At 41.7% G+C, this 16345-nt stretch overlaps 1 protein-coding gene across 1 annotated transcript in view; it reads right to left on the bottom strand.

Moving 5' to 3' along the window:
* Window positions 1–888: 888 nt before the first annotated feature.
* The window catches only part of SI (sucrase-isomaltase), a 43032-nt gene continuing 27575 nt past the window's right edge, over window positions 889–16345 (bottom strand). The window contains exons 29-47 of the mRNA XM_014884555.2: window positions 16217–16329; window positions 16014–16139; window positions 15171–15299; window positions 14970–15077; window positions 14807–14869; window positions 14412–14543; window positions 13683–13767; window positions 12639–12777; window positions 9330–9463; window positions 8359–8393; window positions 8151–8267; window positions 6792–6940; window positions 6187–6271; window positions 6039–6095; window positions 5287–5411; window positions 4999–5087; window positions 3824–3873; window positions 2430–2600; window positions 889–1520 (exon numbers count right to left, since the gene is read on the bottom strand). Of these exons, the coding sequence (XP_014740041.2) occupies window positions 1458–1520; window positions 2430–2600; window positions 3824–3873; window positions 4999–5087; window positions 5287–5411; window positions 6039–6095; window positions 6187–6271; window positions 6792–6940; window positions 8151–8267; window positions 8359–8393; window positions 9330–9463; window positions 12639–12777; window positions 13683–13767; window positions 14412–14543; window positions 14807–14869; window positions 14970–15077; window positions 15171–15299; window positions 16014–16139; window positions 16217–16329 (1970 nt within the window). The 3' untranslated portion in view covers window positions 889–1457. The remainder of the gene's footprint in view (window positions 1521–2429; window positions 2601–3823; window positions 3874–4998; window positions 5088–5286; window positions 5412–6038; window positions 6096–6186; window positions 6272–6791; window positions 6941–8150; window positions 8268–8358; window positions 8394–9329; window positions 9464–12638; window positions 12778–13682; window positions 13768–14411; window positions 14544–14806; window positions 14870–14969; window positions 15078–15170; window positions 15300–16013; window positions 16140–16216; window positions 16330–16345) is intronic.

The following is a 16345-nucleotide window of genomic DNA, read 5'->3' as shown; positions in this document are numbered from 1 at the left end:
CCCCACTGCTCAGGTTTTCTAGGGATTTCCTGCAAATGGGACAGGTTGGGGCTGGATCCAGGGTGGCTGAGGGAATGTGGGGTGGGACAGACCCCAAGGGAGCAACCCCAGGGGTGACCAAGTGAGTTTGAAGCCGGGATTTCTCAGCCTGGGCGAGTTCCTCAGAAATTTTTGTCCTGGGAACTCAGTAAAACCTACCCCTGGGGCTAAAACATGAGACTCAATGCTAAAAACCAGACAGGAATGAGGTTCCCCAAATAAATAAGGATTTTTTTTTTTTTTTGGAAGGTTCTCTAAAAAGGTGAAAAAAAGCCAACAACAAGGTTCCCCAAATAAATAAGGAAAAAAATGTGTTTTTGGAAGCCTTTGGCTGTCCCTGATGTTCCCAATGTCAGATGAGAGGTGCAGAAGGGTGGGACAAAGTGAGGGAATGGGTTGAAGGTTCTGTACCCCCTCACCCCTCTGTGCAGGGACACATCTTCACCAGCTGGCCATTGTTTGTCAAAATATAAAGTATAAAATTACTCCTAAAAAATAATTTTCTTTCCAACTTCATTATCACTTCACAGTGAAATCTCAAAAAATTCACCCCTATAATTGCATTAACTCACCTGTGAGATGCTGGCTATTGAGTTTTGTAGCCCAAAATTTTAAAGCAAAGAAGAATTCTTTAAATGAATGTGAGGAACAGTCACTGGAGATTGATAGGAATAAACTGCTGCAGGAGGTGCTGACAAATTTAATTGTAAATATGTTTTTCCAGCCTCTTTAGATCATATGTTGCACTCTTGGGAAAAAAAAGAGGCTTTAACATGAATTATTATTATTATTATGGTAGACACACAACAACAACAACATTTCTTTCCGTGAAAGAAACAGAGACCAACATTCATTAATTAACCTTAAAATTTCAGGTTTAATTTTACAACTTCAGGTTAAAACATAAGAAACACAAATTTGGCTGAAGTCATACAACCCTCCCAACTTCAAATTATTTTTTCAAGTATCTGAATATTTTATAGACCAACAGCTTGAAACATTATTTCATGCTAAAGCAGTCATCTGAAAACATTTGCTTCTACTTTATCCGGCCTTAAATTCTTCTCCATAATAATGGCTTGCATGGGTGTAATTAAAATTAAGATGGAAGTTAAATATAGGCAAAATTATGGCTTGAAATCCACTTCAGTGCATCTTTTTTTACAAAATTTATCAGATATGAAGTCAGACAGGAATTCTACTCTGAAAAAAACCCAGAGTATTTTGAGAGATGAACTTATCCTAAAGTGCCACTGCTGGAACAGGACTGCTTTGTACACAAAATACCTGGCTGTGAACTCACTGTCCTGGTGTGGCTGTAAGGGGAAAAAGGTGACAAAAAAAGCCCTTTGAAAATGGAAAACTAGTTATAAAAATAGGAGCCAGTGCAGGGTGTGTGCCTGAGCTTGTTTCCCATTTCAGCTCCATTGCACGGTGTAGTTCTGGCCCAGCTCCAGCTGCAGACTGGTGATGGTCAGGAGCTGGGAATAAAACACAAAATGCACATTTAGTAACTAAAGATCCACGGGGTTTTCTGCGTTCCTTCAAATGAGAAATTGGCTTCTCGTTTGAAACGGCAAGAATTTATTTATCTTTTTTTTCTGCATTTGTGTTTGTATCACTACAGAGTTTAACCAGCACAGATTTGGGAGTCTGACCATGACTCTGATCCCTTCCTTCATCCACAGGCTCTTGTAAGAGCTGAGGTTCTTTTGTTTCAATAATAAAGGAATTTTTAAAAGACAGCAAAACTTGGGATTCACTGCAACTCAACAGTGCAATATGAATTTTTTGAATATACTACAAGTCAACAGTGCAATATGAATTTTTTTTCCCCATCAAGAAGTCAACAGCAGTATCTCAGAGAAAGCTCAGAGATGCTTTTCCTCCTGTCACACCTCCCAGGTTGCAAAGAGAATGTTAGGGAACAAAAAGTGGCATTAAATGGTATTAAAGAATCATTACCTGATGATGCTTGTGGCATCGTTCTGAAATATGGTATATTTTAAATATGGTAAATATACAAATGTTTGAAATATGGTAATTATATAAAATATGGTAAATATGGTAATATAATGTTAAAAAGATAATAAAAATATAGATATTTTAAACATGGTAAATATGCAAATATTTTAAATATGCTAATATAAAAATTTAAAATATATATACTTGAAATACGGTAAATATACAAAAATTTAAAATATGGTAAACAAAATACTTTAAAATATTAAATATTAAACTAAAATATATTTACCATGAAGATATAAAGATTTTAAATATGCTAAAAATAAAATTATTTTAAATACAGTATCACAGGTGAATCTCCACAGGTTTAAGGGCACAAATGCAGGTGGGAAATCTTTTTTTTAACCCTCCAAGCTGCATCTCACCTTCTTGTTCTCCTCATAGGTGAGTCTGTGGTTGGATGGGATTGTCCCCCCGTTCTGTGCCACTGTCACCTGAGTGTACCTGGTGGGCACCCCCAGGACTTTGATGTCAGTGAACATCAGCTTGTTCGGGTCAGTGTAATTGTGGTGAGTAACCGTGATCTCCAAAACGGTCTGAAAGGAAGTGGGAAAGACAAATAGCAGAGATTGGGGTTAGACTGGTGCAAATCCAGAGCAGCTGTGGCTGGAAGGGACTGGGAGCAGCCTGGGACAGTGGGAGGTGTCCCTGCCATGGAATGAGATGATTTTTAATGTCCCTCCCAAGCCAAACCATTCTGTGATTCTATAAAGTCCACTCGAGCTTTTCATTTGCTGTCTTCATTCCAGGTTGTTTTTTTTTTTTTTCCCCATTTTTTGTTTCCTAATTTTTCAAATCCTGAAAGCTTTTCTCCACTTCGTTAACCTGGCCAGATCCTGGGCTCTGCTGTGCCTTTCGTTGCCACTCAGTGATTGACGTGAGGAGTGAAGGAACAGGAATTTCTCCATCCCTGGGTGGGGCAGCAAGAGCTGCAGGAGCAGCCCCTCCTTCCCTGCCCCAGCCTCACCTTCCAGCTGCTGGGAGAGCTGCTCCAGGCTCTTCTCCTCCTGCTTTTTGCCCTCCCAGAACAGCTCCTGCCTCCCCATCCCCTCCCTCAGCACTCACAGCCCCCCCTCTCACTCAGTTACTCTGATTTTAAGTAGATTTTGGATTTCTTTAGGAGGTACCCAGATCCCCCACAAGTGTGCTGTGACATAACTCCATGTATTCCGTGCTCACAGGGTGAGTGTTTTCATTGTTGGTTGATTCAAGACCTCTTTAATTAGGCTTTTCCTTACTCAGTTTTTGTAAGAGCAGGGAAAGGTGCTTTTATTTTATAATCTCCTTACAACGGCAAATATTGAGTGTTAGCAAAACAAACTCCCTTCCTTAGCAATTAACACCCTTTTATTTGACAAAGACAGAATTAAATGAGAAGAAAGAACAGTGTGCATAAAATTAGAAGACATTGTGGCACACTGGAAAATAATGAAATAAGAAAGTGTGTTTTCTCCTACAATAAAAAGAGCTTTTCTTTGAAACCAAAAGTCCCTATAATTAGAGCCTAATTTATTTCCAGATATTCCACTGGTTATGGTAAGAAGTGAAATCTGACTATTGTAATTAGCAATACTCTTCAGATTCACTCCTAAATTCATTCTTAACACAGTTTAATCACATTCCTTGTAGCCTAATCATCTGTGAGCACAATTTAATGTAAGGTTGGGATACACAGACAAATTAAAATACCCAGAGCTAAAAATACCAAAAAAAAATCACCTAACGTGACTATAAAATAAATATGAGCTAATATGATTACCTGATTAGCAGTAAATGATGTCAGCAGGTAAACACCATCTTCATATGCATCTGTTAAAAAGAAAGAATTAAAGAAATTGAATAAAATGTCTTTGCTATCCACCTTATTTAACACATTATCAAAATTTCTGCTCAAGGGTCATGTCCATAGACAACTTACAAATAAAAGGGATGTATTTATATGTAAATAAAGAGAAGTTGTGCATTTGCAGAAGATGAATGCTATTAGACATACTTTTAGTGTGTATAAAGTTGAAATGAGGATAAAAGGAGAACATTTTAGGGGTAAGATATAAAAGCAGGCAAAGGAAGAGCACTAGGAAGAGCAGGGGAGTTTAGCTGAGGAGGAAAATGTTTATTTCTCACTGCAGAGTCATTTCCCACATCCCCCTGCATTCCCTGTGCAGTTACAGGTGGCACCTGCTGGTGTTTGCCCAGCCCTGGCATTGATCTGCTCTCGGGGCACTGGCCTTCCTGGGGGTGTCACCCTGCTCCTTGTGATCAATTCCATTTGGCATCAGATTTCCCTGGGTGTGCCCATCGTTTCTGGGTTCCAGTGCTGACAGTGAGGCACCTCCAGACCCCCCTCCAGCAAACCTCCCCCAGGTGACCACACAAAGAACTTTTCCTGCATTCCTGATGGGAATCTCCTCGTTTTTACCAGGGTAGTGCACGCTGGGTGGGGAGGAGAAATGACAGCCCAGTGTCTGTTATCTGCAGACAATTTAAATTTAGCCACGTTGAGGGGATTAGTGAGAGCTCTCACATGATCTGTGGTTATGGTTCCCCCAGGTTTGAGGAGGAATCTTTGTTATCTGCCTTGCCTCAGGATTTCATTTATACACATATTAATTCTATAAATCACAGCGTTGTGTGGCTTCAATCAGGAGGAATCATGTTTCTCTAATGTTGGAAGTTTAATTTTGCCTCTGAAGGCGAGTTCAGATCTGTCCCCAAAAAAGGGGGGGATTTGGCACAAGTCCATCCCTTCCCTCTGCTCCTCCTCAGACACCCCAGAGTTTGTTCCAACTCTCCCCACTTGACATCCTTGGTTTGGTTTTGTCTGCTTGAATTTGGGCTTTGAATGGAGGGATTGGAGCCTCATTTGGCAGTATCCAACCATTCTCATATTAAAAATAAAAAGGGTTTTGGGAAGGGAAGAAGCCCTGGACGTACCAATGCGAACCCCATCATCCCAATAAAGGTGTCCTTCTGCAAACAGAGCATCATCCAGGGCCACCGTCAGTCCCATCGGGTTTTTCCGGCTGTGGAAAACACAATTTTCTCTCAATTTCCTCAGCTAATCCCCTTGCATGTTCCCCAAATTGTAATTCCTTTACAGAAAAGTTGTGTACCACCCAGCTGAATAGCCATCTTCCCATCCCATACTACTCAAGACCATTAGGGGAAAAAAAAAACTCACCAAAAAGCTGAATTAAATTTAAAATTGTCACCTCTTCCTACCTGAAAGCAGTTGTATTAGCAGGAGTTTGCCAAGGCAGGATGTATCCACCTCGGATGTGCAGGTTGATGTGCTCCAAAGGAGCTGACAAATTTTGGAATTGTCCCCTAAATCCAGTATCTGTGTTCTATGTAAAAAAATAAATAAATAAATTAAAAAAAAAAAAAATAGGTTTTACAGGGTTTTCCTTCAGAATGAAATGATAATATTTCTCTAGACAGGTTAATTAGGAGTTGTTACTGCAGGAGCAACTATTAATTAAGAGAAACCCTGAAATTTTGGCTCTATGAAAGCCTGGCCTGATGAGTGATGGCAGCTGAACCAAAGGGGCCAAGAGGGTGAAACACAAACCTGTGATGAATGAAGGGAGTTGTGATCCTGCTCTTCCTATTTCCAAATCTTTTATTATTTTCTGGGAAAAATTATGCAGCTAAACCCGTTTTTTTTCTTTCTTTATTAGAGCATTCCATTACAAAAACCTTCTGTGTATCATTTGAGGGTTACAAAAAGTGAAAAGAAGTCTAAATTAAAAGGTATTACTTCACTTGTTCATTTATCATAACTCTGGTCATGTTATTATTCATTATTATAAAGGAATCGAGGATTTTTATTATTTCTCTAATCAGCTGAGTAGATTTTATGTTTCTAAGAACTTATATTAAATGCAAATTAGGCAGGAGAGTGTCCCCACCTCCCTGTCTGTGAAAAGACAGAAAATACAAGTTTTAAAATACAATTTTTTAGGCTGACTTACTGTGTGGTAATCATACCAGCGGGCTTTGGGGAAATATGCGATCACACTCTGATCATCCTGCAATTAAAACACACAAATTTTAGGCACCTCAAGTCAAAAAGTGAAGCTTAATTAAAGTAATTTTAGTAAGAAAGGCTTAAAAGCTCACCTGTTTCAATACAGGGCTGATGAGCAGGGCAGGACCCCAGAGGAACTGCTCGTCCATGTCCCACGTTTCCCTGTCTTCTACAAACCTGTCAGGATGAGAGCCAGAGCTCAAATTCCCCAAATTGTTCCTCCTTGAAGAGCCTTCTGTCACTGATTTCACCCACTCTTTATAGTATCTATTTCCTCGTTATTGCTGGTAATAATTCAGAGATCAATTAATGGTTGCACAAAGATCCTGATGTGACACTCATTAGAGAAATGCAAGTTACTGCTTCCCTGTAGGGCTTTTTGTCCATTTTATTTGCTTTTGCTCTTCAGTACCTTGGGACAGCAAAATTCTAAAGGTCTTATGCTTATTATTTACAATAATAAAATCTTGGACAGGCTTTTTAATTTGAGCCACTTCTGAGTTTCTTTGAAAAAGGCAAAAATCACGACATGCAAAAAAACCTTGTTTTTCCCAGCTAAGATTTGGGGTTTTTTAATTATTATTTTATTGAAGGGGGAAATGCTGTAGCAAAGAGAGAATTCTGATGTTAGGGGGGGACAGCTAGAGGAGTTTTATTTGGGAATTCTTGGTGAGGAGAGCAGGGGCATGGCACTTACTCGTGGAGAAGGGGTCGGACCACGGTGCTGCCGTGGGCGTGGGCGTCGAACAGCAAGGTGTAGAGATAAGGTAACAGGGTGTATCTGATGTTCAGCACATTCCTGGAAATCTCATGAAATCTTTCATCCCAGACAGCAGGATCTTGCCTCTGAAAGAGAAGAGTGTTGTTAGAGAAGCTGGGTTGGAGTGCCTGAGAAAGGTGGAAGCACCAAGTCAACGGAGCAAAACAAACCAAGGAAATTTCTCCTCTGAAGCAGAGCATCTTCTTTATTTATTCTTTAACTCAGGAGCAAGTGAAAACCATGGCTGTCACTGTCAGCCCCAGGAGGGGAAGTAGAAAGGGAGAAGCTGATAAAATCCCGAGGGAAGCACAGTAAAAATGTTGAATGCAGGGTGTCCCCAGGGCGTGGCACGTCCCAGGCTCCATCACCCATCAGCTCTCTGCTCCCAGACTGGGAGCAGGAGCCCGAGGCACCCAGGACTGGTGTCAGGAGAGCCTCAAATCTTTATTAAATGTATGGAACAATACCTTGGCAAATTGGCTAAGACTGGAAGCACCACGATAACCCTGCATCTGCATTTTGAAGGCTTGCACAGGCCTGTGGAAGGTGTGTGCTGCCAGATAAAGCAGCTGCCTTTGAAAAGGAGACTTTAATCCATTAGATATTTGCCACCTAAATAGCTCCACTCTGCTAGACCTGAAGCTTTCTCTGGAACAGAAGTGCTGTTTCCCTCTTTTAAATTTCCCCAGTTATCTTGTTTTACAGCTTTCTCCACTCCAGTCCTTAGCCTACATTTAGGCAATTATTTCCCTTTCCTTTTAGCAGAAATACAATATCTGATGGTGACAAACGTGCAGAGCACAGAAATTCCCGAGTCTCACTCCAGCATCTTATTACACTGGCCCATTTTCTCATTTGTTGTATAATTATGGGCAATTAGGGCTGAGAGCACCGAGGTCAGGTCTGTTTCTTGAAGTGTGTTTGCCATAAAATCTCCATTTTAGCCTTGCTGTAGCTCATTGAAATCCAAATGGCACAGAGAGGAAAATGTGTAGAGTCTAATTCAGTGAAAGCAAAGTTAGAACTTGCTTCCTTCGAGTGTCCAAACCCCAGAGCAGCCCCTCTGTGGGCACAAAACCTCCCAGGTGATGAGGAGACTCACAGCAGAGCCAGCATAGAAATAATGGCAATTTTCATTTGATAAAGAGCCAAAAGCATTCTTTTCTTTTCCATTTTACTTGGAATGTACTTTTTTTTTTTTTTTTGAGCCAGAGCAATTGTGCATTGTTCTGGCTGGTTTTTTCTGTGTCTTGCAAAGGCCTAGCTGCTAAGAACTATTAAAAAATTGCAACTCACCGATGTTCCTTTCCCGTTGTGATTCCTTGAAAATGGGTAAAATGCACCCAGCTGCATCCAGCGGGCACACATCTGATACTCTGCCTCTTGGAAGAAGCCACAGATATCAGCTCCTGTCTGAAATTTTCAGAATAAACCAAATGGAAAACTCTATTATCATATACAGCATCACAGTAATTAAATATAAGTTAATAACTCATTAGCTTACATAAGATATTCCAAAGAGACTGAACTCCATCATGCCTGAAAAGAGAAATAAATTGGAGTTACTGGCTGGGTTTTTTTTTAAATTATGGTTACATAGACAATGTTTGTTATACTACTGAATCAGAAGAGAAAAAAACAAATACAAGCCCCACAGTTTCTCTAATGTGCCATGTATTCCTGCTACAGAAGGAGATGGGATGTGGGTGGACAGGAATAAAGAAAAAAAATGAGTGGCAGGACACAGGGCATGGAAGGGTCTGGTCCCAAGGGAATTAAAGGGGTTCCCAGCACCTGATATAGAAGGAAGTAAGAAGAAAAAATAAAAAAGGAATTGACCCCAAATTCTCATTGCTGAACCAGTTTGAAAAAATCACAGGAATACAAAAAAGCAAGGAGGTAGAGGAGAAGCAAAGCCAAGTTGGAAAATGCTTGAAGGAGCCTGGTCTGTGGAAGGTGCCCCTGCCATGGCAGGGGTGGAGCTGGATGGGCTTTAAGGTCCTGACAGATGGGCTTTAAGGGCTTGGCAGCTGGCCTGGAAGCCAAACTGAGTTAGCAGAAGAAACAGCAGTTGATGAATTCAGAATGTATCTATAGCAAGGAAGAAGACAAAGCTTTTAGCATGGAAAGTGATTTTAAAAGATCCATGAAGGATTTCTGTAGCTAGACTACGTGCACATGTAAATGTGTATACGTGCCTTATTAACTTTAGGCAAACTTGTCAAATACTTTGACACCAATTTCTTTGCACCAGTGAATACAATAACTTACTGTGGTGTGGTCAATGATTTAAGACCAGCTTTTTCAAGAGTATATAAACTGGAGAACACACATAATCAAGATTTTCCATTCACTGTTGTTATTCTGTTCAAGTGTGCACGTATATGTCACATCCGAGCCAACAGTGACAAGGTCCCTGCCAGCCCAAACCATTCCATGATCCCAGGATTGCAACCCCTTTTTCCTGGCACGTACCAATAATAGATTTGTGCAGCTGGTTCCAGGCTGCTGTGTTGTCCCCCAGCCAGTGCCCTGCCCATCTCCCACTGCTGGGGTAGGTGGAGCGGGTGACGACGATGCCGCGCTCGTTGGTGGCAGCCTGCAGAGCCCTGCGTTGGAAACAGGCACAGAAACAAGTCACAGGAGAAACATTGCACGAGGATTTATTGCATAAGAACCCCTGGAAAGAAATATATGGGTTTGTGTTATCACAGTGAAGGGCTGCATCATCTACATCCCATCCATTGGTGATTTTTATGGCAAATCAATACGATCCAGACACAATCCCAGCAAAGCTGGCCAACCTGCAGCTGAAAAGACAACTGGCAAACAAGGGATTAAAAAGGAGTTTTCCAGCTCAGGCTAACTCCTATGCAGGAAAATAGGGATGTAGCAAAACTTTTCTAAGGGCTCCACAATGTGTGTGAGGGCACGTCGTTCCTTACTTAAAGTACCCGAAAACTTGAAACAACAGTTGGAAATGATTTAGCAAAAATCAAAGCAAAAGGCTCACAAGATGAACATTTGGACCTCTCAGGATAAGTTTAGTTGACTAACAGGTGCTGGAAAAAAGAAAAGAAAAAAGGGAAAAAAAAAAGTCTGGGATTTGTAGTCCCTTCCAAAAGGCCAAGGTGACAGGATATCAATATGAATATTAGTCAGAAAATCACCCTGATTAAATCCCACTGCTCTCCAGTGTGAGCTCCACCATAATTGCCTAAACTGCTGCTTCAATAAGGCACTATTTCCTTATTTTTCTATAGGATTTGCAGCTTTAGTGACACCATAATTACAGCAAAGATATACCAGTCAGTTCAATTACTGCAGCAATTAAACCAGACTACAATTATTTCCCCCAAGACAAACAGTAACTTTTCTAGAATCCTTTATTCCCGTGCAAGATGCCACCCAGCATTTCCAGCCTCTGTTTGCCTTCTCTGTGTCAATAATGCTTTGGAAGTGGCAGCTAAAATTCCAGAAGTGAAGACAGTGAATGTCATGTATAAAACTGCTCAGGACCTGAGTGTTCTGTGGCTGGAGGCTCAGGCCTGCAGCTCCATAGCTCTGTCCATGAAAAACAATTACTCAGGTCACAAAGGCTTACTTCACCTCCAAACAGTTCCTGTATTCACTAATAAGGGCTCTGGCTATGCAAAAACCTCATTAGAAAAGAACAGCATCAAGGCAATATCCTGAAGTTTGTGTCTAATGGCTGGAGAACTGAAATGACACCAGGTTACATAAAATGTTGATGTTCACTTTTCAGTTACAGTCTTTTGTGTGCAAATAATCTTTCTGTTTGGATGGTTTAGTATCAAAATAAATCATTGCATTTCTTCAGTTTCACAAGTACTCCTTCAGTTACTGCCAAAAAATAAATTTGATACTGAAATATATGTGTATATATATTTTGCAGATAACATTTGCTCTAAATTTCCAGTGTGAGAATATCTGTGTGAGCTGTGAGATTTATTGTGGTGATTTCTGTTGCAGTGCCTCGCAAAAGAGAGGAGAATATTTCAGTTCGTGCTTAAAACACAGAAACGATGGCAATATTCCTTTTTCTATCAGATTCTTGTCTGCTCCACTGGGTTTGCACAGAAAGGTTTTGGTAGGGGTGGCTCCAGTGAGAAACTTTTGAAGCTTCCTCATTTCTGATAGAGCCAAGAGGAACCTGCCCCTGGCTGAGCCCATCAGCAGCACTGAGTGACCTGGGGATAACAGGAATAAAAAAGGGAAAATGCTGCTCCCAACAGCAACTGGAGCTGGAGAGAGGGGTGAGGAATGTGGGAGCAGCAGCCCTGCAGACCCTCAGGTCAGGGCAGAAGGGGCAGGAGGTGCTCCAGGCTCTGGGAATGGGGTTTCCCTCCATGGGGGAGCAGAAATCCACCTGCAGCCCCTGGAGGAGCCCACACCTGAGCAGGGGATGCCCAAAGGAAGTTGTGATGCCTGTGCTGGAGCTGGATCCTGGCAGGAAACTGTGGAGCTCTGGAGAGAGGAGGAGGGAGGAAAGAGCAGCAGAGACAGCGTGGGATGAATTAATGCAACTCCTGCTCCATGTTCCCTCTGCCTCTGCTGGGGAACAGAGTGAATGAGGAAAAAAAGTGAAGACTTGGGGGGATTAAGATTTGGTTTTAATTGTCATTATCCTCTCTGATTTGACTGTAAATTGAACTGATTTCCACAACTGAGCTGTTTTGCCCGTGGCAGTAATTGGTGAGTGGTCTCTCCCTGTCCTTGAATCTTTCTTTGTACATTCCCTCCTCTTCCCAGCTGAGGAGGGGAGAGTTGGAGGGGCTTTGGTGGGCACATGGAGCTCAGCCAGGGCCTAACCCACCTCGTTTTGTGATGCCCAAATCCCAAATCAGGCAGGGCTGACAGCACAGGGATCAGACATTCCCTCCTGTCCTGGCAGCAATTTCACCCCTGCCTTGGCTGGCAGGGCTGCACTGGCACGCTGCCAGTGGAGCATCCTCTCACAAATGCAAACAGCCCTGATATTTTCTCTCTTTATGGTAATATCAAAGTTACCAAGGGCTTTAGGGTCGTTAAGAGCTGTACAGGAAACCTGCTCCTTGCTCACTGGCTGAATTGTAAATGAAAGAGCCCAGCTCTGTTATCACGAGATCAACGTTATCTAAAGCAGGCTGGGGACAATTCAGAGGGACAGATAATGGCATTGGCCTTGGGACTGGGAAAAGAAATGCTTCAAAGCAAAGCTTTGCACTCACACTTTGCATTTTAAAAGTCACCATTCCCCCTTTTCACTTCATTTTAAATAGAGAACATAGTGGAGTTCTTCTGAAATCCATACGATTGAAAAACTGTCTTCATTTTCCCTCACTGGATGTGAAGTGTGAGGAAAACCAGAGTAAACCAGGCAAGCCCAGCAACACCCAGAAACAAGAAGTAAGCGATGTTTTAATTACAGTAATTACGGGCAGAAGGGATTTATTGCAGTGGAACCATGGAAGCAAGGCTCAGCTCAGCCCTGCCCAGACCCCTCCTCACCTTCTCCTGCAGCTCTGCTCCCACCACCCTTCCTGCACCACAGGGGAGATTCCTGACTGGAATAACTCCAGCAGCTGCCCAGCCATTGGAGCATCCAACTCCTCTTGGAGCTGGATTGAAAAACCAGATTTTCAGAGGAGATTTTTTTTTTTTTCCTTCACCAGAGTGAAGAGAGAAATTGCTCAGGCATCTTAAATTACCCGTGGAAGTTTTGGCCCTAGGAATGTAGACATGGAATATCCATTTGGAATATGGAATATGCAAAGCACTTACTCCAGGCTGATTTTGGTTTGGGACCATCCATAAAGGTTGTGGACATCGAAGTGTCTGACTGGGGTCCCATCTGCCAGGTACTGTTGAGCTTCCATGCATAGAGATTTGTAGGCTAATCCTTCTGACCTAGATCCCAAATCTTGTGGAAAGGGAAGAAATATTTATTATTAATAATAAGCATGTATTAATCACTTGAGTTACTTTTTCTTAATTTTCATAATCTGTTAGGCATTCAGCCTCTTTATGCTGTCACTTATTTATTTATAATTATAAAAATAGCATTTCCAAAATGGAATATTTCCAATATTCCTATTCAGGTATCTGGGTCCGTGAATGTTTTAATAGTTCAGTTACAGATGCTTGTACTACAGAGGCTCAAAGAATAAACAGAGTATATCAGAAAATATCTCAAATATTTTTAAACACTGTCACACTAACCACATAAACAGAAAAATGGATGTGGTGGGGGTATGATCTGTGTCTGAATATTAATTTCCTGGAAATTCCTGAGAAACCACTCATGAAACCTGAATACAACAGTAAGCAGCGAGAGTATGCTAATAAACCATTAATAAATAATTGCTAATTAGTACTACATTACACCAGTACTTCAGGAAAGCTGAGCTAAGAAAGCGAAGCATTTCAAGCATTTGACTGCTCACATAAATGGTAATGAGAGGAGACACATGGATATTTTCTAAATATTTAATTAATTGCATTATTCATCTGAGAAAACTGCAAAACAGAGAGCTCAATTCTCTGCCATGCCTCAAGCAAAGCACTTAGGCACAAAATAGGGATCAAAATCCGTATGTAGCAAGGAGCTGGAAAGAGCTTTATTTTTACAAAGTGCTGTACAGCTCCTGCTGAAATATCTGGGCTTGCAGTGGACCCATAATCTCAGGAATAAAGGGCCACGTTCAGTGAGGATCTGTGGGTTTATAAACCCATCTTTATTTTGGCTTTTATGCCCCATATACCAGATAAGAATTTATGTAGGAACCAGAAAAACCTAAAACTGTTTTAAGGAGGCATCAGACTTACGAGGCATGTAGGGGGGATTATTTAGGAGGTCGTTCCTGCAGCCACCCATGGCGCCATGTATAAAAACTGCTGGTTCATTCATGTCCTACAAACACAGAGCAAAAAACCCCTTGGTTTGCTACAGAACACCACAAATTCTGAATTATACACAAGCAGCATTGCAGGGCTCCTCAGGAGCCCCTGCAGCTGCAGTCTCAGTTGGACATCCCATGTTCCTTCCATAAAGGGACAGACAAAAAGGCAGGAAAAGGATTTTCCACGAGGGCATGGAGTGACAGAAAAAAAGGGGGATGGCTTTGAGCTGAAGGAGGGCAAGATTGGATGGGATCTTGGGAAGGAATTGTTCCCTGGGAGGGTGGGGAGAGTTGGCACAGGGTGCCCAGAGCAGCTGTGGCTGCCCCTGGATCCCTGGAAGTGTCCAAAGCCAGGCTGGACATTGGGGCTTGGAGCAGCCTGGGATGGTGGAAGATGTCCCTGACATGGCAGGGGGTGGGAATAGAAGATTTTTAATATCTCTTCCAACCCAGACTATTCTGTGATTCAGCAATTCTTTGTTTCAAGGGGAACAACCTCCAAGATCGTCAAGTCCAACATTTCCTTAATGGGAATGAAACATGGGATAATTCTGCCAGAGCAGTGCAGCTACTGGGAATTAGGAAATGGGGACCTCTCCACCAGTGTCTGGCAGAGAAAAAACAGTCCAGAAATCAGATGCACTTCCACACTTACAATCCACAGGCCATCAAACTTGAGGCTTTTTGAGGCGTTGGGGTTGTTGTAGACCTCCAGGATTTCATTCTTCCACCACTCCGCTGTGGAATTGCGGAAGAAGTCTGGGAAAGCACAATGTGCTGCAAATTTCTGCAAAAACAGAAGGAAAACAAGACAGATCAGGGGATTGAAGGTATTCAGTAGTTAAAATTCTGGAATTAAAAAAAAAAAAAAGATAATGAAAAGAAGACAAAAAATAATTGCTTGTTTACTAAAGTTTTTTTTTGCTTTTAGGAAGGCTTAATGAGCTTCTGCAATTTATTCTTGCCATGAGATTTATCAAAGAGTTTGATGCTATTTTAATTGATTCATGTCTATATTTGAGTCCAGAACCAAACCATGTCAGTGTTTACCTCTACTACTTCTTCATGAGGCAGTGACTCATCGATTTCAATATTGGGAAGAAATGACCAGACCTAATAGGACAAAGAACATTTAAAATAATCAAACCCCAGGAAATACAAACTGAGCATCAACAACACACAGGTTTAAATGCTCAGCCTTAGACTGAAATACCTTGGAATACAAAATTTCGTTGGTATCAGGCCGTTTTATGAAGACATCCTTGTCCACACCTCTGGAGAAGGCAGGATAATCAGTTTCATTCCCAGAAATGCCTGGATCCTACAATTAGAAACACTTTTACCCTTATGCTCAAAATTCACATTGAATGTATTTTCCATTTTGTCATGCTATATTGGAATATTCCAAACTGACCAGGATAATGATAAATCTCATTCCTTCTGCTTTGATTTTGTTGATAAGATCTGGTAATCCAGCAAATTTTGGGGAGATGGTGAAATCCAGGTTCCTTTCCATGTAATCAATATCTGTATATTGGACATCCTGCAGTTGAAAAAAAAAAAAACCCACATTAGTTTTAAATTATTTTCTCCCCCTTTTTTTTGGCAAATATTGAAAATTGGCAAAAATAAGTAAAATATGGAACTTTTGATGTGGAAAACTGGAGGGAGTAATAATTTCAGGCTGAAGTTGTTAAATGAATATTACACAATCCATGAGCAGGACCAAAGCAAAATAAACCTTTCGTTGCTGCATCTAAACTGAGGGGGGAAATTGATACAAAATAGAGGAAAAAATTGATTTTTCCACTGGTATGTACACAGGGACCGCACCTATATTTCCACAGCTATAGGGAAACAATGGAAATAGTTGCTCCCCATTGAAACACTGATATTATTATATTTAAAATGAAGCCACATTCAATTTATAGCATAATTCTGTTAGATCTAGGTGCTATTCCTACTATCCCAGCAACAACCTGGGCCAAGTCACAGCTGACTTGACACAGAGCATTATGGCAATGAAATTATGCTGCTCCATTTTTTCCCCCTGTTGGTTTTTCTTAATCACTTCTCCTTCTTTGATGTGAACAATAAAAAAAATTAAGCAGCTTTTAACACAGCCCAGAGCCCGTGGCACAAACCCTCCTGTACCGCAATGGGGTTTTTTTGGTGTTTTGATGCTTGTTTAGTGTTGAAATGGATTTAGTCAATGCTAGGAAGCCAAAAGCTCAGATGTTCTTTGCTCCCAACGTACGTAGGGAATCCGAGCTGCCTTCATTTCCTCCACGACCTGGGCGATCTCCGAGTCGTTCGCGTATCCGTAGCGGCACAGCTGGAAGCCCAAGGACCAGTAGGCTGGCAGGACTGGGCGCCCAATCAGCTGAAAAACAGGAAAAGGTGCTGGTGGTGAGGAGGGGAAGAGAAACCAAACCAGCCCAGCATTATTCAGGCTCCTACCTCGGTGTATTCCTGAACCACGAGTTCGGGCGTCGGGCCCAAGACCATGTAGAAGTCGAGGATCCCGCCGGTGGTGCGGTAGGTCAGGGCAGGGGTGGGCTGGAAAGTCACATCTGGAAGGGGAGGGAA

The sequence above is a fragment of the Sturnus vulgaris genome, chromosome 10 (assembly GCF_052056855.1).
Source record: "Sturnus vulgaris isolate bStuVul1 chromosome 10, bStuVul1.hap1, whole genome shotgun sequence".
Taxonomy (NCBI): Eukaryota; Metazoa; Chordata; class Aves; order Passeriformes; family Sturnidae; genus Sturnus; species Sturnus vulgaris.
The sequence above is the reverse complement of the archived record's forward strand: the minus strand, read 5'-3'. Positions and strand labels throughout refer to the sequence as shown.